At 30.9% G+C, this 24245-nt stretch overlaps 3 protein-coding genes across 3 annotated transcripts; all 3 read left to right on the forward strand.

Moving 5' to 3' along the window:
- Nucleotides 1–7559: 7559 nt before the first annotated feature.
- Nucleotides 7560–13137, forward strand: LOC105780180 (polygalacturonase At1g48100). Its single transcript, XM_012604363.2, has 7 exons — nucleotides 7560–8056; nucleotides 8731–8862; nucleotides 9039–9266; nucleotides 9710–9754; nucleotides 9855–10062; nucleotides 11285–11475; nucleotides 12456–13137. Exons 1-7 carry the CDS (start codon nucleotides 7667–7669, stop codon nucleotides 12846–12848), a joined length of 1587 nt encoding a protein of 528 aa, XP_012459817.1. The 5' UTR covers nucleotides 7560–7666; the 3' UTR covers nucleotides 12849–13137.
- A 1547-nt stretch (nucleotides 13138–14684) lies between these two features.
- Nucleotides 14685–19360, forward strand: LOC105780387 (6,7-dimethyl-8-ribityllumazine synthase, chloroplastic). Its single transcript, XM_012604680.2, has 9 exons — nucleotides 14685–14817; nucleotides 15269–15519; nucleotides 16052–16155; nucleotides 16305–16400; nucleotides 16796–16891; nucleotides 17001–17079; nucleotides 17715–17761; nucleotides 18157–18216; nucleotides 19049–19360. The coding sequence occupies exons 2-9, from the start codon at nucleotides 15363–15365 to the stop codon at nucleotides 19085–19087; spliced, it is 678 nt and encodes a 225-aa protein (XP_012460134.1). The 5' UTR covers nucleotides 14685–14817; nucleotides 15269–15362; the 3' UTR covers nucleotides 19088–19360.
- Nucleotides 19361–23768: 4408 nt separating this feature from the next.
- LOC105780388 (uncharacterized) lies at nucleotides 23769–24245 on the forward strand. The gene has a single exon (XM_012604682.2). The coding sequence runs from the start codon at nucleotides 23769–23771 to the stop codon at nucleotides 24243–24245; it is 477 nt and encodes a 158-aa protein (XP_012460136.1).

Consider the following 24245-nt stretch of genomic DNA (forward strand, 5'->3'; position numbering starts at 1 on the left):
CATTATGCTTTATTTATTTATTTTCTTCTGATTGATAATTCTTCTGATTACATAACATAATATATTATACCACCAGAGGCGGGTGAGAAAAAAAAATGAAACCCTGTTGTACAGCTCTTTACCATCTTGATCCATGTTCACTGTTTGTGGCACATGTTGGATCTTTAATTGTCAGTCCCTCGTCATCCATTTTCGAATCTTCAACCCCAGCAGTGGTATCCCCACTCATTCGGTTCCTAGTATTAAGTTTACTGTTGTTTTGCTATAACTCTCAATTAACAATCAACGCACCCCTTTTTGTTAAGTCGTTTTTAGCCTATATACTAATGCTTGAAGTTCTGCTTCTAAAATCGAGCTAACACCGACAAAAATTCTCACATGCCAAAAAGGCAAATCCAAAAATAAAAATCCAACCATGGAATATTATTGATGAAGAATAAGAGCCATTTACTAGCCGTTCATAATGGCTTACTTTTAGATGTTACATGAAATTGATTTATTACCTATAAAAGGAACAATAAAACGAAAAATAGAATAATTAAAGAAATAAAGTTGTCACAAATACAAAAAAAGCTACCAATGATGAGTTCATTATTATTTAATTAGGAATATTCTATTACTATTTTTTTTGTTGCTTTATGTTATTAGGACAAACATAAAAATATTATTACATATTAGTTTATGACAAATTTATGTAGAAAAATATTACATAAAAATATATTTATAAATTTCATTATCTGTTTTAGATTCATTCTGGTTTGAAATTAAATATCTATATATTCTAAATAAAAATAATTTTATACAAATAATTTATTTGATGCAATATTAGGAAGTTCATAAATTTTACATGTGAGAATGATAGATGGAAAAAGTACTATGAAGGTCTTTATATTAAAAGTCAGATTATATTTTATCCCTTCTGCTGAAAAAAAAATGAGCAAATTAGTGTCTGTATATTATATCAAAGAGCAAACTGGTTATTTTGTTAATAATTTAATCCATTTGCATTGCTAAAAACTGACCTGGCTAATAGAATAATTATATAGTGACACATGGCGTGTCACGTATACCTCATGCTAACGTGCAGAGATCGATTTTTGACAATAAAAATAGATGGAATTTTTAATAGAAGGATAGTTTGCTCTATGATCCAACGTACATTGACTAATTTGCCCATTTTTTTTAATAGAAGAAGTAAAATATAATCCAACTCTTAATACAAGGGGAAATGTCTGACAATATACTCTTTAAGATATGACGTGTTATGTATACTTTATGTTGACGTATCACGTGCTTTTACCAATGATTTATAAGAATATAATTCTGGTTTTTAAATTAAAATATTTGGTTGTGCATATATACATATAAAATACAAAATCATATGTAAATGGATATCATATTAAAATATTTGACAATATCTAAACCAAAATAAAAGCAAATTCAAACAGAACTTATCTAAACGTCCGTACATGAATCCCTCTAAATCCACTATTAACAATAAATCTAATACCCAAATTTATATATAGTAATAAAAAATCAGATAATGTCAAATGTTTAATTTTCTTAAAAAATATCCATTATCATTCGATTAGATATTTCACGAGGAGGATTAAAGATTGACAAGTGTGCGATAAAGATATGGTAAAATATTAAAAATAAATATTTCAAAAAGAAACACATGGTAATTTTAAAGTTACTTGTGGAATAAAAGAATACTGCCAATATATCAAATACTAACTTTGAGTATAATATTTGATATTTGATATCTGATTTTGATTTTAATTTTTAACTTGGTATTTGAGTTTAACTTCATTGTTCAATTTGATACCTGAACAAATAACATTATATGCCCTAATGAATACTCGACACATGTACTCTAGTAAAACACATAGGTACTTAGTTGGAATAAGAAAAAAAAGGCTCAAGTGACAAATTGAACATTAAAACCAAATTTAAATACTTAATTGGGACAAAAAATCTGTAAGTATCAAATTGAAAAAAAACTCAGATACTAAATTGAACACGAGAGCAAAAGTCGGATATCGAATTAAACATTAACATCAAATTCATGTACCGAATACATTGTTAATCCAAACAAAATGTATCAAAGATACGTGATTTGTTGTCATAGAATATAAATAAATGTTGAGCAATTATTTAATGCACCGCAAGTGGATTGATAGTGTGACGAGTGTCACATTTATTTATATGTACTTGCCAATCTGCTTGTGGAATCTAAAAAACTACATTGGTAATGTATCAAATGATTTTTCGAAATTTAATACTATTTTTTGTAAAGAAAGAGTAAAACGGAGTGAAAATTTCTATATATATCGAATCTGAAACTGAAGTAAAAAGAAAACTCAATATAAATTCTTTATCACTCCATCAATGATTTAGTATACATAAATTATTAACTTTTAGTTTGTACTTGTTAGCTTTAATTTAAAGACAAAAAGCAAGTTGTTTTTTACCCACTTAACCTATCAAATAATTGTACCATTTTCATGGTATATAAAGCAAAACCTATGGGCACCATGAGAGGATTTCTTTCAGTAGTTTCTTCTGCTCAAGTTTTGCAGAAAAATGTAGCTAAATCTCTGTTTTTCAATACTGACAAACAACAAAATTCCATTCATGTGAAAACCATCAGTTTCCTTTTGGTAGACAGTTAGTTTCGGTTGGGAGTAAATATATATATGTGTGTGTAGATGTGCCTTCATCATTCCTCAGTAATTGTAGGGTAATTTGTATATGAAATAAGAATGTGCTGATAAGTAAGTTCTACTTATGTGTTAGGATTAGGGCTGTGCATAATTCGGTTAACCCGATTTTTTTCAGTTAACCGACCGAGTTCGGTTAATCGAAAAAATTCGGTTGGGAGTCGGTTAATTTTTTTTGATTTTTTCGGTTAACGGTTAAATCGGTTCGAAACCGGTCGGTTAACCGAAAAAAAACGGGTAAACCGAATTTTGCAGGGTAGGGCCTAAACTAGGTCAAATTAAACCCGGCCCAATTTTTTCTCAAGCTCAACACCAAACTTTTTGGCTAATTTTCGGGTAATTCGGGTAATTTTTAACCAAAAATAAAAAACACATAATTTTCGGTTAATTCGGTTAACAGACCTTATTAACCGAAAAAATTTCGGTTCGATTAATTTTTTTTTAAATTCGGTTCGGTTAACGGTTAAAAATTTTGGAAGGTCGGTTAATTCGGTTATAGCAATTTCGGGTCGATTAACCGGTCGGTTAACCGAATGAACACCCCTAGTTAGGATATGAATGTTTAGAAAAAAATGGATATATTTTAAGATTGTGCATATAACTTTGATCCAATATATAATTTGATACATAAACTTTGATCTTGTGTGATCATAACATGAGATTTTGATTGTTGTTCAGATGTATACATGAAACTTTAATTTTGATTCAGTTGTACAGATTTAAAAAATAAACACATCAATTTATTTATATATTCGATAAATATCATTATTTGTGTATGCAATATGCAAGCGTAAAGTGGTGTTATAATGATAATTGTGTTAGTCATTTGTGAAATTAAATCAAATGAAAAGTTCATATATAAAATTGCACAAAATTAAATTTTATGCATAACATTGCGCATTTGATCAAAGTTAACATATAGTTTTAAGTTTTATCCCTTAAAAAAAAAGGAACGTTAAAAGAGAAAAAAAAAAGGAAAGAAAAGAAATTGAAGATAATTATCAGATGAGTTGGTATTTGGTAGGCTGACCGTGACACTTATCAACTTCTTGACCCTGTTTGTGAAGTCTAAAACCCCCACTGAAAGTATACCAAATAATCTCTTATTAGATATAATTTTTTTACCTTTCAAAGCATCCTACGGTCACCACAAATCACTTAAATATAGGATGATCTTGTAATTGAATGAATGATATATTGTCAATTTTCTTTAGAATCAATATTTTTAGGGTTAATATATTATTTTATATCTAATTTTAGTTTTAATGTTTAATTCTATATTAATTTTATGTTTAAGTAAATAATTATAAAAGAAGAAAAAGTGAAAATGGGTATAATGTAAATTTATTTTAGGAAAATAAAATATTATTTTAATGAACTTTTGATATATACTAAAAGGTATTGCTTAAAATTATAGAAAAGTTACATTATCACGTTTGGTTCACAAAGTACTCTCCAGGAATGTAATTATAATTTACAAATTTATCCTTTTAAATAAAAGATAATATTCATGTATTTAATTTTTATAATAAACTTTATTCTTAACAAATATTTGGATTAAACATTTAATAATAAAATTTAATCGATAATTTTAAATTATTTTTAATTTGTGATTTTAATTGAAAGCAAAATTGTTTTAAATTTGTCTTGTATATATTTTCTAAATATAATAACGCATATATAAAATCATGGATATATAAAGAATAAATTTAAAAAAAATATATATTTAAAATCACATTTTGTTTTAGTTAAAGGCTAACCAATAAGAGTATGAAAAATAATTGATTCCAGTTACCGGTTCGAGCAAAACTACAGATAATAAAATCATAGAAATGTAAAACCATAGGTGATCTAACCCAGAAGTCCTACACAACTTAAACGGAACAGTTCTATTCATATTCTCACAGCTGGATCCGAAATCTTTTTAAACAAGGGCTAGATTTTAATTATAAATTTTTCATGGATCAAAATATAAATTTATTATTTTATCGTATAAATTATTTACCTACACTTACCCCAAAGTTTAGATGGATCACAAGATTGACTTTTATGAACAAACTTTTTGAAAGACTAAAGCACTTAAAGTATTTAAAATGTGATGGTTGTGGTTGTGGTTGTGGTTGTGGTTTATATATATATTTTATTATAAGATTGAAATATGAATCTAAAATTGAGATTAAAAGCAACCCAAGACTCTAATTTCAAAACTATCCCTCTCAATCTAGCTCACCCTATAAATACCCTAAAGTGAATATATATATTTAAAAAGGGAAAAAAAATTCAGAATAATTGTGGGTTAAGAAGACAAAGCATAAAACTGAAGCCCGTGAACGTTGCATGTGAGAATAGAAAGCTGTTATAATCAGTGCCCCCAACATATAGACCCATTCACGTGTCCCCATTTTGTTCTTTCCTTTTTTTAAACATTAAATTTTAATTCCGCATTAAATAACAGTAAAATTGTAAATTTTCTCTCTTCTTGGGGAAGAAAATGTATTGATTACCAGATGTGGGGAAGGTATATTTCTGTTAATAGTCACATCATTTGTTTGTATTTAACAAAAATGAACTTTGATTTTCAATCTAAGCTTTGTTTTGGGCAGTATTTAAAAAAATAAAAGGATATTAAAGATCCTTTTATATATTTTAATTTTGTAAAATTTAGAGATAAATCACACTGTAAAACTTTTATCCCTCTAATACATTGGCATTCTGGTTTTAAAAGAAAAAGGATTATATAATAATTAAACGGAAATACTCGTTTCATTTTTAATATTGGGTAAATTGATCTCTTTAAAAAATTATTTAATTCCTAACAATTTAAAAATGTGTAACCAAAATCAATTAATCACATTGTTTGTTTTTCCGTCAATTTTATCATATTTTTATTAGTAAAATAATAAATTCAACGTTCAAAGTTTACAAATTATGTCGTTTTATTCATAATTTTAAATAATAATAATAAATTTAGCTCGATTCGATATCGGCAGATTTAAAATTAAAACAAAATTAATAAAATATGTAAATATTAAGAGCTAAATTTATTAATTTTTAAAATTGAGACAAAACTGATAGAATGTATAAACATTGATACGGTATTATGTTGTTATGTTCGGAAATGATTTTTTATTTATTTATAAAAATACACACTGAATACAAATAACGAATACGACTCTTTTAAAAAATAAATAAGTTAGATGGAACAACATTTTTACATGTGGCATGTAAATGGACCCCTGCAATAACCCTTTTTCAGCAAAATAAAGAAATCCCGACCAAAATGGACCCCTGAAAGAACCCTTTTTCAATAAATAAAGAATTCCCGACCAAAATTCACAAGAAGGGGATTAGGGTAATAAGATAAGTGTTGATTTAAGGTGAGTTTGGATGGACGGTGCGTTTACCTGTGGTTAGTGTAAAAACAGCGGTGGCGGTGAGATTAGATACTGTAGCAATACTGTAGCGTGAGACAAAAAGTAAACTAAACGCACTGCACCGCAGTCAATTGTCCATCCAAACCCACTCTTAATAATAATACAGATAAAAGGAGGGGGAGCGAGAATGAAATTATGATGCATAAACACCCAGCACTATCAAAGCAGTTTTTTTTTTCCAAAAAATAATTATATTTTTTTTCACTAAAGATATATTAAGTATAGGGATTATTATTTAGTAGTTAAAATATGTTTTAAGTTTCTATAAAATTAGTCTCTTTGTTTTTATTTTATGAATTTTTTTAATTTTAGATTTAAAAGATAAGTTTAGTTATTAAGACTGTTAAAATTCTTCTTTTAAATTTAATTTTTTATAACCAAAGGTAACGGTAGAGATGGGTAGACGCTTCAATCCTTTAAAATAATAAATTTATGCTTTAATCTTTTAAAATTTATAAAGTTTTAAGTTAGTACATGATAAAATTGTATTTCAACCTCGAATGTTAAAATTTTGATTTAATTCTTTAAAACTTGATGAAGATATAACTTATAAGCTATTAAAATGGTAAAATTACATTTTCACTCAAAATTATACAACTTAATTTTGACCACCCTAATTTTTTTAACTTCGCCATTGGTTACAACACTATTTTCTTTGTTTAGGTTGAAAATTGCTTTTTGAAAAGTGTTAGTGAAAAAATACTTCTTAAAATTTCGGTAGTATTAACCATGATTGTTCATAAATGCTTTTGGGAAAATAAATGTCTATTTTAAACTTGATATTGTAAAGTAAAAGTTTTAATGAAGAGATAAAATATAATTTTATTGAAAATACTTTTCCAAAAATAAAAATTAAATATTTTGATTTTTGGCTAGACTTAAAATCTTAATTCAAAATCAATGCTTGGTTTGAAACAATTTTTTGATTTGAAATTATGATTTGGATTGAAAACTACTTTCCAACTTCAATGGTAAACCCACCTATCCTTTGTTTTTTTAAATGTTACATTGGTAAATTTTTAAAAAGAATTAATGATATCAATAATTAAATATAAATTTTAAAATCTAAAAAGCAGAAAAATTAAATTCCTAAAAAATAAAAGTATCAAAGGTAAATAAATTTAGACCATATTTTAACTTTATTTGGTATATTAACCATGAAATTGTTTAACTTTTCAATTGAAATTAAAACTCAAAACTTATTTATTTTTATTTTTAAATATTAATTAAAAATGCAGGGTGATTTTTTAACTCTTTTATAAAACTAAAAGAACTACACCATACCATATAATTATCCCAAGTTTATATACCCTTAGGGTTTTTTTTTTTTTTTTTTTTGTTTCCCCATGTGTGAATAGTCCTAATTGCTCCTCCCCATGTTTAAATACCAGCAATCGCTTATTATTTTGGCACTCAAGCAAAACTCCTCTCTCCCTCTCTCTCCCCTTTTTCTTCTCTGCTTGTTTCCACCTTGAGAGAAACCAAAATAAAAGGAAAAAGGGAAAAAAAATGAAGGGTGTTGGGTTAAGAAGACACACATTTATGTTTTTAGTAGCATTTCTAGTGTGGTCTTCAAGTATTGAAACCTGCATTGCTAGAAAAAGCAAGCATTGGAGGCAAAGGAGGCATGCTGCTTCAGTTTCACTGTATAAGAAGAAAACAAAAGATCATAGTCACGGTCATCACAATTACCATAATGGAGGAACAAAGACAAAACCTCCGCCGTATAAAACTACTCCTCCGTCACCAAAGGTAAAAGCTCCTCCATCTCCTAAGCCTAAAGTCAAAGTCCCTTCAATTCCGCCGCCCCAGAAAGGCTACGGCAATGGACAGCAGTCTAAAGTCTTTGACGTACTGCATTTTGGTGCCAAGGGTGATGGGAAAGCTGATGATACCAAGGTGACGTCAAATTCCCATTTATGGCTTTGAAGTTTATAAATTACTATCTATCATGTTCGAATTTGCATTAGGACATGAATGCTTAGTATGCCAAAAACAAAAAAAAGACATTATCTTAGTAAAAGTAACATAAAGTTTGCTATAATAAGAGTTTAGATTACATTTTATTTTATTCTACTAAAATAAATAAATTAATTACTATAAATTGATCATTTTGTAGAAAAATTCATTTAATTTTATTGTTAATATCAGCACCAATGAATAAGTTTTTTAACTGAAATGATTAATTTATTATTTAATTTAATATATAAAATTTAATTTATTAATTTTTAAATAAAAGATAAAATATAATTTAAGTCTTAATATAATATAAGTTACTCTATGATATTTTTCCCATATTTTCTTTCTTTTACGTGCATTGGGAAAGAAAGAACTTTTTGGGGTATTAGAGAAAGAACTACCCGAGGCAGATGGGGTCCACTTAAAAGTAAAGAAAAAAAAAATCCTGTTTTAAAGGTCGTTTAGTCACGATTAGAGCAATATAAATATTTAATTACCATAGCATAATACATATAACCAACATTCAACTGTAATTCTATACCTTTTAGTTTTATTGTGGCACACTGATCAGACAATCGCAGCCACATAGCTGATCTGTTAATGGTGCAAAGCAGGCATTCCAAGCCGCATGGGCAGCTGCATGTAAGGTGGAGGCATCAACTGTTGTCGTTCCTGCTAAATTCATCTTCCTTGTAGGACCCATTTCCTTCTCTGGTCCATACTGTCAAGCAAACACTGTGTTTCAGGTAACATGTGAGATAATTAATTGCTCTTTACCCCATTGTAGTTATATGCATTTGGCGACTCTTAAAAGGTTATATCTCTCCACTCATATTTGGATATGTATCACAGCAATCGCATACTAGTGAAGAATTGTCACATGATCAAGGCTGATGTAACTGAATTTCTTTTGTTTTCTCAGCTGGATGGTACAATTATTGCTCCGACTGATTCTAAACCCTGGGGCAAAGGTATTTTACAGTGGCTAGAATTCACAAAGCTGAAAGGTATAACAGTTCAGGGAAAAGGTATCATTGATGGAAGAGGATCAGGGTGGTGGCTAGAAGCACCATATGAAGATCCATATGATGATGAAAGAAAATTAATAATCCCATTAAAGAATACAGTTCAAGAACGGCCACCAATGCCGGTAAGTACCTACTTCAATTTCCACTTTCCCCTGAAACTCTAGTGTTAATTTATGGTGAGGTCCCTCTACTATTAAATGGATCAATTTAGTCTTTATACTATTAAAAAAATAAAATAAGGTCAAATTGGAATATAATTAACATTTACTGTTCAAGAAAGTTAATATTTTAAAAGTTTTTACGGTTCTATAAATGAAATATTCAGTTTGGAATTGAATTGTAATTGAATAAAATAATTTTCAAGATATTTTTATACAATAAATGTTTACTCTGTTACAAATTGAACTTATTTTATTCTTTTTAGTAGTATAAGGACTAATTTGATTCATTTAATAATAGAGTGGCTAATTTGATCTAGTCTCTATAATACAGGGACTTCTCAGGTGCATTAACCTTTGATTTATCAATAAAACTAATCATGTTTCTCTTATAAATTGGATGGTAGGTCAGAAATGAACTCAGTGGAAAAATGCCTAGCATCAAACCAACTGTAAGGACCACTTGAAACTATGAGGAAAAGAAAAAAACAATCTCTATTCCATGATTATGCAGTCTTATGATGGTTTTTTTTCTTACATTCTGTTGTTCAGGCACTAAGGTTTTATGGGAGCTTTAATGTGACAGTCACGGGCATAACAATTCAAAACAGTCCACAATGCCATCTTAAGTTTGATAATTGCATAGGAGTTGTGGTACACGACATGTCCGTCTCATCTCCAGGGGACAGTCCTAACACAGATGGAATCCACCTACAGAATTCCAAAGATGTGCTAATTCATGGCACTACTCTTGCCTGCGGTAATTTATTTCAATATCTTGCTAGTAAATAGAAATTTATGCCTTTGCCATAATACCAAATTAAGTTAAAAAACACTGGTGGAGCACTTTAAACTCTGGTTTTGACTTATGTTACTGGGGTTTTAGTGTGGATATCGGACACAAGTAGGTGTCCTAATCAGATGAAAAATCCAAACAGCATAGGTCTCGACAAAAAATGAGAAAGACATGCGGGTCAACATTGAGAGACACGGGGTTAAGATAAAAGAACTTGTGAACAATTTGAGGTAAAATTATCATGGAGGTATTGTACTAGGAGTTGGATTGTTTTTGGCCCCTTTATAAAAAAATTTGATAAATTAGTCATTATATATTAGATCAAAAAGTAAATTGGTTCTTCTGTTAAAATCTCTATCCATTTTTACTATTAAAAATTGGTTATTACATGTCAGTATGAAGTACATATGGTACGCCATGCATAACTGTATGGTTATTTTTAACAATAGAAATAGATAAAGTTTGAAATAAAAGTGACCAATTTACTCTTTATTTTAACATATAAAACTTAAATTACCGACAAAAAAACTATTTAACTCCTAATACATAATATTTATTTTTACCAACATTTTCCACAGCATCGTAGGAAAAAGGTGCTAAATTGAGGGGTGTTTGATAGGATGTTGAAAGAAACATATCACAATCTTATCCTGCTCATAATTACGTTCTCATTCTCTATCCCCACCAATAATTTGACAAAGTGGCTGCCAGCACTATCAAAATTTTCAAGGATTACAATGACTAATCACTTGACACGTGTCATTTTCTAAAGAATGGTGTGGCATCAACCACCCAAAATAGGATTAGGATTTCAACTGCATAGGCAACAAGAATATATTTTTTGTTTTCTTCATTCATTTTTTCCTTTTGTCTCCACGTACAACTAGATTTTTCCTTTAATCCCTAGCTTATGGTATTTAGAATTTAAGATTCAAATGTGAGTGTTACATACGGTATGTATACTTCTATCCGAACATGCTAGGACGCGGATACTTCAAAAATGAAGAATCCCTTAGCTTCTTGTCTAAATTTTGCCCAGAAGCAGGTTATCATGACAAGTTAATTCTGAAGATCTAATGCTTTTGGCAGGAAATAAATGCTTAAATTAAATCAGTTTTGATCAGAGATTAGTGACAATGAACATTTACATACTAACCTAAGCTTTTAAATGTGATAATTGATGCAGGAGATGACTGCGTTTCGATACAAACAGGATGCTCAAATGTATACATTCACAATGTGAATTGTGGACCGGGACATGGAATCAGCATTGGAAGCTTGGGAAAGGATAATACAAAAGCCTGTGTCTCAAACATCACTGTCCGTGATATCATGATGCATAACACAATGAACGGTGTCAGAATAAAGACATGGCAGGTAAGCTTACAATCTTCACTTCCACATCATAAACGTACATCAAGTTTGGAAGAGAGCAATCACAAACATGGTCTAGGTAAATGAGCTAATGAACTGGCTTTTAATTAAATCCAAACCATAACTCGTTAACAAGATGTCTTCAGATAATATATATCGCAAGCCACCAACAAACTCAAGTACATGATTTTGGTAAAATGAAAAAAAGAAGACAGCGAAAATCATGAAAAAGAGAGATAGGTGAACAAAAATTAAGATAAACTAAAATTCATCAAACATAATAGTATTAGTGGGTGAAAAACATTTTTTAGAATAATTACATTTTAAAAGGAAATTTAGATAAAATTTAAAAATGTAAAAGTAGTTTTAAACAATTAATTATGTTTTAGTAGTTACTTATGAAACATTAAAAGACTTAAATACCCTTTATTTTTGATTGCGATATTAATTTAGGTTTTAAGTAATTTACATGACCTAGTTGAAATCAAGTTAGCTATGCAACAAACTCAATCAACAGCTTTATAATAGTATAGATTATTTGACTAGATAATCAAATCCATATACCACCCCCACCCAAATTCAAATTATACAGACACTAAAAGTAAAATGACTGATCAAATGCAATCTATTACAACTAATTCAAGTTTTCCCCGAATTTAAAATTAGTTATCCGTGTTGTTTACATGTATGTCCGAGGTTTGCCACAACAAAGTTGACATTTAAATTATTCAACACTAGTTTACCTCCATTCCAAGAAATAATCCTATTCCAAACTTAACATACAGGATTTGACAATTTCCAACAAGTTTGATTATTTTGAATTTTCACTTTCCTATTAATTGGTCCAGTAGACCTAAAACTCCTGTCCATTCCCATTGCTAAGGAAAAAGAATCAATTTAATTTCCTAACGTTCTAAGTTCTTATATGAATCTAGATGGCTAGTAAGCAGTTTCTTGTATATTACTTCAAATTACATCTGCAGGGTGGATCAGGCAATGTTCAAGGGGTTCTATTCTCAAACATTCAAGTTTCTGAGGTCCAGCTTCCAATTGTGATCGATCAATTCTATTGTGACAAAAGAACATGTAAGAACCAAACAGCAGCAGTCGCTCTATCAGGAATTACCTACGAAAAAATAAGAGGAACATACACGGTAAAACCTGTGCACTTGGCCTGTAGTGACAGCCTTCCATGTATAGGGGTGACTTTATCTGCCATTCAGCTAAAGCCAATGCAGGAACGCTACCACCTATACGATCCATTCTGTTGGCAAAGTTATGGAGAGTTGACCACTCCTACTGTCCCTCCAATTGCTTGTTTACAGATTGGCAAGCCACCAAATAACAGAGTCCAATCCAATTATGATGTGTGCTAAGCTTAATCTAGAGGTAATTTATGGTGTTTTAGCTTGTGTGGTCGGCATGGTTTTTCTGACCCCTTTCACACCATTCGTTTTTTATGTAAAGAGTGTAAATTTAGGTGTCATCCTATTCTATAGGCATTTTTCTTAGATGGGATTATTCCAGTTCAGGGTTCCCACTACGTAAGATTATACAGCTATGTTATTAGGTATAGTCCAATACGAGACTCTTTCGTTAAGGCAGATTATACACTAGATGTGCATCAATAAATCAATATATAGATATTTGGTTCTTCGGATATAAGCACATAAAAGTCACTTATGTTGTTCCGACGCTTAAAAATACTTGCATTGGAAGTATATCAAACCATGAAAAGGAGATATGATCCTCGAATGACCCTCTAAATACATGAAAAATTTAAAATAAATTTAACGTTCTTATGTCAAACACTCCTAGACTGACTAATATAGACAGTCACTTAAAATACAAGCCACTAACTATGTTACCCGGACCTTTTATTTTTCCTAAAATACCCATGTTGAATAACAACCTTTGACACATATTCAAACATGAATACGTAAGCATGAACCTCTAAACATATTTAAAATTTTAGAAAATTTTGAATATGCACAATTTGGGCACATATATCATATGCACTAGTAGAAGGCTCAAACATGCAGAAAAAAAGCATACAAATCTTATAAAGCAATAAGAAAGAACTGCACTCGAAGCAAGTTTGAAGCTCAAATGAGAAAAATCTGTCCTTAGAAACAAATTAGATACCGAAAGGCACAAGCTAAAAATGAATTATCAATAAAAACCAATATCGGCAGCTATGAATTGCAATAGTTTATCAGGGAACGCTGTGATTGGTAATCAGCTCTTTCAGCGGATAACTTGGATTTCTTTTCTGAAAATCTGTTACGTCAAGCAATATTCCATATAGAATTCAAGATCATTACAATTACTATGATTCTATCGTTAACCAGACCGATTAAAAATCACTTAAATTAAGAACAAAAAAAATGGAATTCAAGCAAGCAAACGATTCGGTGCATGCTTTTTAAACAAACAATTCAAGTAATATTTAAACATGATAATCATGCAAGTAATTATGGTACCTAAACAGAGATCGAGAAGAAGATCTGGCATCGTCTCGCAGTTTTTCCCTAGGTTTTTATTTCGACGACACCGATCCTTATAGAATTCAAGATCATTTCAACTATTATGATTCTATCATTAACCAGACCGATTCAAAATCACTTAAACTAAGGGGGAAAATAAAGAATTCAAGCAAGCAAACGATTCGGCGCATGCTTTTTAAACAAAAAATTAAAGTAATATTTAAACATGATAATTATGCAAGTAATTAGGGTACCTAAACAGAGGTCGAGAAGAAGATCCGGCATCGTCTCGCAGTTTTTCCTTCGACGCCACCGATCCTCCCCCACCCCTTAAAAATTCTACTGTTCTCCACAATTTCCGCAAACAATAGCAGAGATCCAAGTCGTTAATAACCATTTTAAGGAGCAGCATTTCTTGTTTATAGTACTGATTGGTGCGATGCTTTTCAGTGAATCCCGCCAATGTTCAAAATTCAAACCGCCCCTACTTGTAACTTCGGTAACTAATATTTCCCTTTGTAAATTTGCATTTTGATCATTAAACTTTAAACTTTTATAAAATGGTCACTGAAATCATTTAAACTAGAACTTTCGAATAGTTTAGTGATAATTTTGTAATCTTTTGAAGTTCAATGACCAAATTGTAAACTTACTAATAGTTTGATGACTTTAGTTGTAGTTTACCCTTTAAACTATTATAAATAAAAAATTTAATTTTGGCACTTTTCTCACTTAAACAAATTCGCGTTGGTCTCAATCTCTCTCTGGTTGGCCTAAATATTTCCCTTTGATACTCTTTCGTCCGTTTTGGTTCAAATTCAAAATTCTCTCACGGGTTCCACTGCGATTATCTTCGAAGGTATTCAAATTTCTGTTTCGGTTTTGCTTTTCAATCTTTCAGGCAACAACCAAAAAAATAAGAATGTAAAGAAACCAATGCAATGCGATTTACGTGATTCTGTCTCTTTGATTTAGATGTTAGGCTTTGAAATTGTTTCATATCCCGTTTAAGCTAGTTGTTATAGCATGATTTTTGGCTTGAATTGCTTGTTCATCAGTTCATTTCTTGGCTTGCTTGTCGAATTATGAGAAATCTTGTTGGTTTCCTTTCTGATCTGAACATATCTGATGAATAAAAGATTGAGTAACTAAATAAAAAAATTAATAATTGGATAATTAAAATAGAACCAAAGCTTAGTTGGGTAACTCTATTCTTGTAGTTTACCCGATAAATTATATTAGATATAATATTATTTAATTATTATTGTTTGTTTTTGAGGAAATTTAATTATTATTTTTGCTGGTACTAGTAAAAGATTAGAAGGCTAAAACAGTGAGAGAGGGCCCAGCAATCAAAAATCAAATCGAATATTGCAGAGAAGAATAGAGAGGAAAGAGAAGGAAATGGCTTTAAATGGAAATGGTTGCTGTTGGATTCAGGAGCGTATTTTAAGTAGAAATGGATGTAGTGTGTTCCTCGCTCCCAGGAGTAGGTCCTCTGCTGTCATTTTGCCCCGCAAGTCAACCGCTCTCTCCTTTTCCTCTTCCTTTCAATTCCAAGGTTATCTTTGTTTATTATTTTTTTTGAATCGCATGTCCTGCTTTTGGTGCTTCAATTAAAACTTGAATCTCAGTTTTGTTTAAGATTGTCTTGGAAATTTATAGGGTTGTCATCCTTCGATTTGATGCACGAGGTTGGGAAATTCTCTAGGGTTGTTTTCTCTTTCGTTCTGGGAATTCATAGAATTTGTTTTCGAAATGGAAAATTTCACTCTTCAGCACTAAGAAACTAAAAGGAAAGAGAAATGTGGGATTTGGATTTATACTTTCTTAGTGATTGAGGTTAGCTCAAGTAAGTTATGGCAGTAACGAAACCAATTACCTTGACCCTTATCTTCACGTTTTCAAACATCTACAGTTTTGTTTTCGTAGACTTGCAATTGGTATTTGAATTTATAGGAAACAGAGTAAATAATTGGCTCCGAAATTTATTAATTGTTTTCTCCGAAACTCGGTATATTACAGTGGAAAGTGAAGAGAGCATTTGCTTTGGATTATTGGATATAATTACTAATATATATTGATAAAATCAGGATTTGTGGTGGATAGGAAGCAGAGCTCCTCCTCTATGCAAACGGCTGCAGTCCGCCATTTGGTGGGATCTGTTACCAAAACTCAAGGCCTTCGCTTTGCTGTGGTCAGTTTTTTATTTAATTGTCATCTGCAACTACAAAGTCAAAGATTGACTTTGCCTTCCTTTTTTTTGTGTGTTCAATTGTTTTCATACTATTATGTTATTACAATGGTAATTGTTTTCTTCTTCAATTTTTTATTACATTGTCAAAGGTTGTCGCTCGTTTCAATGAGATTGTGACAAGGCAGCTCTTGGAGGGCGCTCTGGACACTTTCAGAAAGTATTCAGTTAATGAAGAAGACATTGATGTGTGTAACAACCACAAACCACCCTTCTACTTAATTTACTAAAGTAAAAGCTGTCTCATATCTCTATCTCGAGTTAGACGTCTGCTTTTTCTTTGAATCTATCTACATGTCTGAGCTTTCTCTTCTGCTATGGCTGCAAATTCTAACAATTATTTAGACAATTGCAGCTCAAAAGACAAGGATATAGGAGTAGGGTATCTCTGCCGTTCTCATTTGATGGCAATGCTATCAAAGTCTTTTTCTTCTATGATTCATGATTTGCTCTGTATATCATCTTACTTATTACAAGCCCTTTTTCAGCATATGAATCTTTTGACCAAGTCCTTCAATTAATATTTAGACAATGCTTAGCCAACTTTTTGGATGGCTTGATCAATTCTTCACTTTCTTATCAGGTTGTTTGGGTCCCGGGTAGTTTTGAAATAGGTATTGTTGCAGAAAGGCTGGGCAAGTCTCGAAATTATCATGCAATTTTATGTATCGGAGCTGTGGTATGGTTTCTTTCATCTTTCTTGGAAATCTTCTCATATAACTTTTTATCTGCTTGTGGGGGGTCTTTTCTGAGTACATTTTGCTGGATTTTATTAATTCTGCCAACAGATAAGAGGAGATACTACTCACTATGATGCCGTGGCTAATTCTGTTGCATCTGGGGTGCTTTCAGCTGGCCTAAACTCTGGTCAATCTTCATGCTTAATGTTATTTTGTATTAACCCATTTCTTGCAAAATGCTACCATAGCTTGAAGAGTCAATTGTTCGTGGCATCTCAACTATAAATTAAGACAATATTTAGATTTTCATTGATCAAAAGCATATGCAGTTGAACCTTTTTCATGCTGTCAATATTGTAAACTATGTCTGGCATACTTACAGTTTGTTTTTAGACTGAAGTATACCATCTTTAGTATGTGCTCTTTCCAAGGTGACTCCTACTTTTCACCCTATATTCATAATGTTTGAGAATTTTACTCTTACCTGACTACATAATTCTATTATGATAATCTTTTAAGTACATAATTTATTTATTTTCCTAATTGTTTCAATTAGAAAGCGCAAGAGACCACATTGCAAGATTCTTTTTCTTTTTAAAAGTTTAAAATTACCCTACTTCCAAACTAGGAGGACAAATTTCCTTGTAGCAGTTGTCAATTAAGATCTGTATCAATCTCATGCCCTAAAGATTAAAAAAATATTTTCTGTAGGAAACGATTTTCTGGAAGTTTTCATGTATCAAAATGGAGTCACCCATTCCCTCTATTTTTCAGTTTTTATTATTCCTTGTGATTTGAAGCTGCAATTTATCAACTCTGCAGGTGTTCCTTGCATATTTGGTGTTTTGACTTGTGAGGACATGGACCAGGTATGTTACAGGAGCTGGATAAAAGATCATTTTGTACTAAGAACTATAGGTTTTTTTTGTTAAGTGAGATGGGCTGTTCACTAAAGCTTCACAAACAGATATAGTGGGGTACCCTCTCTAGTTTCCTTCACATTGAATATTGGAATGTCAGAGAGAGGGGAAATCTGGTCATCTTGTAGGTTGTGCATACCAACTACCAAGTGACTGATGTGTCATTTACTTTAGAGTAGTTTTGAGATGATATATATGTATCTCACTTCATCTTTTTTGAAGATTGAGTTGATATATTTGAATGTGTGAGGAGTTTGACATCTTTTATTCTTGGATGCAATTGAAGAAACAAAATGATTTCAAGAGTGGAATTTTTATGTAATTATTTCACATGACAACTGTAGGCATTAAATCGAGCTGGTGGTAAATCTGGGAACAAAGGTGCAGAGTGTGCTTTGACAGCGGTAAGTTGATTGTAGACTAATGGAGTTGGTATTTGATTTTCTTCTCTCTTTTATTATTATTATTATTATATATATATATTTTTTATTGTTTGTAATTCCAATTTAGTTATTAGGAGTTGACTGGAGGTATGTAGGTATGTAAATAGAGAAAAGGATTACCTTCCCCTAGCTCACTGTCGCTAATGAGTGAGCCTGTTGGTCCTTGTTGCGAACTTTTCCAGCACAAGGGTAGGGTTGAGACCATTTAACCCGAACACTATACATTCCCATTTCTTAGCAATATTCTCAATCACCTTTGGCTTTTGGTACTTTCGGGTTATTTCAATGGTTTGATGCGTGGCATAGAACCCTTGCTAACTTGATTGATTCTGTTAATAATGAGAATAATTATAACTGCAAAGTGCATTAACTCCCTTGTTAACTTGCAAGAAAGTTGTGCATACCTTTTCAGTCAATCCATATTCCTTTGCTTTTGTGCTTTTCAAAGATGATTTTACCAACTCCATGATTTCTCCTTAATTCTCCATTCATATTTCTTTTTTCAAAAATTTGCATATATCCATTTATGTGTTCTATTTCTAATGAAGGAATTAAGAAAGTGATATAATATCATTGCCTTGTTTGCATTGCACATATTAAAGTTGATTCATATAGTCATAGTTAGGATTTGAATCCCAGCATCTGCAGCTCCTTTTTTGCTCCTGATACCCTTGCTTCTCTGTCATTGAATAAATTGGCAGATAAATTGTTCATTTTGTCTCATACATGTTGTCAAGGCACAGCAATGAGGAAAAAGTGCTTACAGTTCAATTTCTTTTGGATTGTATTGCAGATTGAGATGGCTTCCTTGTTTGATCACCATCTTAAGTAGCCTCAGCTTTATCCATTACATGATGAACTTGTGTTGTTGCTGTGGGATCATTCTATCTGGGGAGTTTACGCAAAAGCAAAACGGTAAACATAGATAGATCCCGGAACTCTAATTTGCAATTTTCTTGTTATACACTATTCTTGTCGGTCTAATAAATGACCAATGCTTTTGCTTTCTTTTATTTATTTGTTGTTTCTGGTACTTCTGAGAACTCATTAAGGGCTTCGCTATTACCCTTTCAATAATCCGATTGGCTAATGTTTACCAACCTCATACCTAGTTGCTTTTTGTCCTGAATTATGGGCTCGGTTAATGCAGTCTGTTGAGTTGAATATTGATGTTGTTAGTATAGTTGGTATTGTATCGATAATTGGATGGGCGGTGGGGTGCGGTACAGTGTGTTTAGCTTACTTTTTGTCTCACGTTATAGTATCGTTACAGTATCTAATCTCACCGCCATTATTGTTTTTACACTAATCACAGGTAAACGCACCGCCCATACTAGGCTCCTAAACTAGGTGTTAGATTGCATTTTGTCATTTTTTATTAAAAAATTTATTCGTTTTTACGTTAAAATAACCAAACAATGACGTGTGATGTGCCATGTGTAATTTATGCTGATATATAGGGACCAGTTTTTAATAGTAAAAAATAGATGAAATTTTTAATAGAAGGATCAATTTACTATTTGATTTAACATATAGGGATTAATTTGCTTATTTTGTGTGGAAAAGATAAAATGCAATCCAACTCCTAGTACAAAAGTTTTCACAATCTTAACTCAAAAATAGGACGTAACCACTGGTCTCATTAACCAAATTTCTATTAACTTGGTTTTTTTGGATGTGACATTAAATAATTTACCCTAAATGATAATAGATATATGAGAATAAGTTAAGAGCTCAAGTGTAGATATATATGCCTAATTTAAACCCTATCTAACATATGGAATTTTTTTTATCCAAAGGAGATTGATTAATCAAAAAGTTATATATTTAAAGAATCAAAGTATCTTATTGCATGGAGTAGAGGTGATAATGGGGCGGGTTCGAGTTGGGTTGTAACAAAATTTCAGTCCTAGGCTTAGGCTCGGTTTGGCCTGAAAAATGGGCTTAAAGTTTTGCCCAAACTTGACCCGAATAAAAAGCTAAAATTTGAGCTCGACTTTCCTGTATTAAATTTTTTTAGATAAAAATAAATTTAAAAATATAATACATCAAATAGACTAAACATTAAAATAAATGTTTCCCAACAAATTAAAATAAATTAAAAAATATTTATATTTAAATAACACTAAGATATGTGTAACTTAACAAGAAAATATCTCTAAAATACTAGTAAAATTAATAATAAAATAAGAGTTATACAATATTTAAACAATAATAAAAAGATAGTAGCAATATAATAGTGAATGACAGCAAAATAGTGGCAAAACAACTACAATTTTGTTTTTGCAAATTTGAGTTGGGTTGGGCCCAAGCCGAAAAAGCTTACTTGAGGCTTGACTTGTTTTCTAAATAGGTTTTATTTTTTTTTATTTTCATTTTTCGAGCTTATATTTTTTCAAACACTCTTACTTTTCAGGAGAGTCTTTGGGCTACCGGCCCGGCCCATGATCAAGTCTAACAGACCAAAAATGCTACATATCAAATAATTTAAATATATTTTTAAAAATTCCAAAAAGATCACCATTTAGTAACTAAAAGAAACGCAAGTTTTAATCTACTTTTGCATATGCTCTCAATCGTCTCACCAAACTCTACCAATATGATCTAATATTTTTTTGTCTAATGTTTGAACACATCTTTTGGGATGTCCAAAGTGTCCTTCCACCAACAGTTAACAGACAGACACTGAATCCCTACTCTACTTTTGTTAAAGGAAAACAAAAGAAAAAGCAAAGCGATGGAATAAAGACGACATTCCACCATCAAATCAGATTTAGACCAATCCCATTAACTAGGGAGTGATAGTTAAATCATCAAATCAAAAGAAAAACCCATGAAGACATTTATCTATCCATAAGATCCCACATATATCTCGTCCGATCCCTCAGGTTAACTCCAAACAGTACCCTGGATTGACATTCATTATCCTGTTACAGCATGAATAGGGACGGTTGAGGTCCATGCCTAACCGCTTTCCCTCAAAATTGAGGTAAAATGGGAGGAAGGAGATATAGACTTGATTCTGCTGTAATTATAGTGGCATGAAATGCCTCCATCTTAGCCCAACTCCTGTGTTGTAATATTAATAGTATGACTGTATTGACAAGGTTGAACTCGTGTTTAAATTCTCTCATATAAAAAATTATTGTGAACTTATTAATAAATTAATTACTAAATTATTTGGTTATAAAAAATTCCAAAACTAATTATGATTTTTATTCAAATGAAGTCATAAAGTAAACATTAAGATTTGAATCAGATTTCAACTTTTTTTATATTTCATTTTTTTCAAAATCCTATCATTAACCACATCAGATGGCATGTGGGAAAACATTGTAGTGCTGAATTTGCTTTTGCTCTAATCCCAATGTTGAAACCCCCATTACTTTTTGTCTTCCCAAAATCGCCTGCAAAGCCCTCAACTTTGACCACTAATCTTAAATATCTAAGGTTAAAGTCTGTGCAAGTCCCTATACTTTTTGTGAATTTAAAATTTAGTCTCTCCATTTTTTAGATTTCTATAAATTTAGTCTCTTCACTTTTGTTAAATTTAGGTTTATTACAACGTCATTTTTTTCAGTTGCATTGCTACCAAATGAGTTTTTTTATTCTAAAATGCCACACCAATAAATTTAACAAAAAAAACATTGTTAATAATCGGACCTGAATTTTAAAATCTGAAAATAGAGAGATTAAATTATTAGAAATAATAGTATATGGACTAAATTACAAATTTGTGAAAAGTATAAGGACTTATGTCATATTTTAACCAATATCTAAACCAGCTTCAACAACCAAATATAGGTTACACTGATTTCAGCAAAGATTGTGAACTTGTCCCACCATGATTCCCTATTTTCTTTAATCATGCAATTTTGTTCATATGTTCTCAATAAAGAAGAAGCTGATAAGCTTATAAACTTGTTTGAAACGGGTTACTTCATGACCATAGCTAACAATTTTATATAATTAAAGGGATCTAAGATAAGATAAGATAAGAAAAGAAAATAAATAAATTTATAAAGGGATAAAAATATATACTTATTTAAAAAAATTTAAAATATAGAAATTATTGAGTGTTTATTTTACAGTGTCTTCTTTAGATTATCTCACTCACATATATATATATATATATATAAGGTACGGTCCATTAAAGAGACGTGTTAGGGGTGACTAAAGGCCATGCGTGGGGGGTAATTTCACTATTTGTTCTAAAGGGGCAAAACCCTACCTACCCCTTCGAATTTTTCTGTCTAGAAAATCAGTCCAATCCAATGATTGATGAATAAACAAACGATGCACAGTAAGCAATGGCAGCCAAAATCTTACTTTCTCTCATTACAAAGCAAAGTGCAATTACCCCTTCTTCAGCACATATTAAAGAAACAGCCGGAATATCTTTAGCGTCCTCTCTTTATTAAAGAAAGTTTGTTCCTTTATTGAATTGAAAATAAACCAATAGTAGTAGTATTGCACTTGAAGTTTTGGCTTGGGTAAAAATTTATATTCACTACTTATGTTTTGCTAAAATTTAAGATTTAATCCCGTTATTTAAAAGTTTTAAAAAATATATTTTTATTTAAATTTTTAGTTTAATTGTTGAAGGTATAAGTAGTTTTTGTTAAAATTTACTTACTATTAAGTATGATTATTGAAATTATAATGATTTGTTTTTTAAGTTAAGAGGTCGAACTTTCGATAAGTTTGATATTGTTCTTGATAAGGATTTTGTCTTCCTACATTGTCGAGAGTCATATCAAGTTTATAGAGTAAAAGTGTGTCGAAGTGCTTGAACAGAAAAAAATCACAACAAATTGAAGAGTTTGTGTATGATGTGACTCGATTCCAAAACCTATGACATATAGGTGAATGATGGGAGAGTATGCTACCACTTTGGTTAGCCCATAGCAGAGTTGAGGCACATGCAGTAATAATATAGCATAATTGGATGGGTGTATCAATGACAGATTTTGATAAAAAAAATCCTAATTAATAATAGTATATTATTATATTAAAATTTTAAATCCAACCTCAAGAATTTAGATTCAAATTTTGGAGATGATAACTTCAAAAAGTTAATTTTATTGACCATAAAATAAATATGAATGATACTTTGATTATACAAAAAAAATCGAAATAAATATGAATGATACTTTGATCATACAAAAAAATCGAAATTGTAAAACTATTGAGGTATAAAGATAAAATCTTAAATTTTATTTAAGTACATGGACTAACTTTATAATTTAACCTCTTTGAAATCCAATATACATCTATATATATATATATATATATATATATATATATATATGTTTGTAACAAGCAAATATATTCTTAGTTACTTGTTCAAAGAGTTTCCTCTCCAGTCCCTCTCTCTTTATCTTCACTTAAAGAACAACCCAAGTTGCATATACAAAAAAAAAAAAGAAGAAGAAGAAGAAGAAAGAAATCCAAACCCATTGATGCCCTACCAAATCTATCTCTTCATCTCTTAAAACCAGACCAAAGAATCAATGTCTGAAACACAACAACCCGTTGTCGTTTACCCAAACACTGTGTCATCAGGGCAAGTAGAACCATCTCATTCTCACTCAGATGGATCCTTTGGCACAGTTTTTATAGTACTTGCAATCATCATTGTTATATCATCCATAGCTTGTTTTCTTGGAAGACTATGTACTCGGCGGGTAAGCCAACCAAAACCCACTAAGCAAAGCAAAAGCTCTAATCCACGACCTAAAGGAAACGACATAGAGTTGGGGTTTGATGGTCGGTTCCCTACTGCAAAACCTGTCGGCGGTGGTGACCAAAGCAAAAGGTTCAAAATGCTTGGAAATGAAGATCCTAGAGGGTTTAGATCAATGCCCGGAAAGCATGGGGATGTTAAAGGATTTAAAGTGCATGGAAATGGGGATCTTAGAGGATTTAGAATCCATGGAAATGGAAACATTGAAGGTGACCCTAAGCATGTTGATGTTGGAGTACTTTAA

Source organism: Gossypium raimondii, chromosome 4, assembly GCF_025698545.1.
Source record: "Gossypium raimondii isolate GPD5lz chromosome 4, ASM2569854v1, whole genome shotgun sequence".
NCBI classification, from domain to species: domain Eukaryota; kingdom Viridiplantae; phylum Streptophyta; class Magnoliopsida; order Malvales; family Malvaceae; genus Gossypium; species Gossypium raimondii.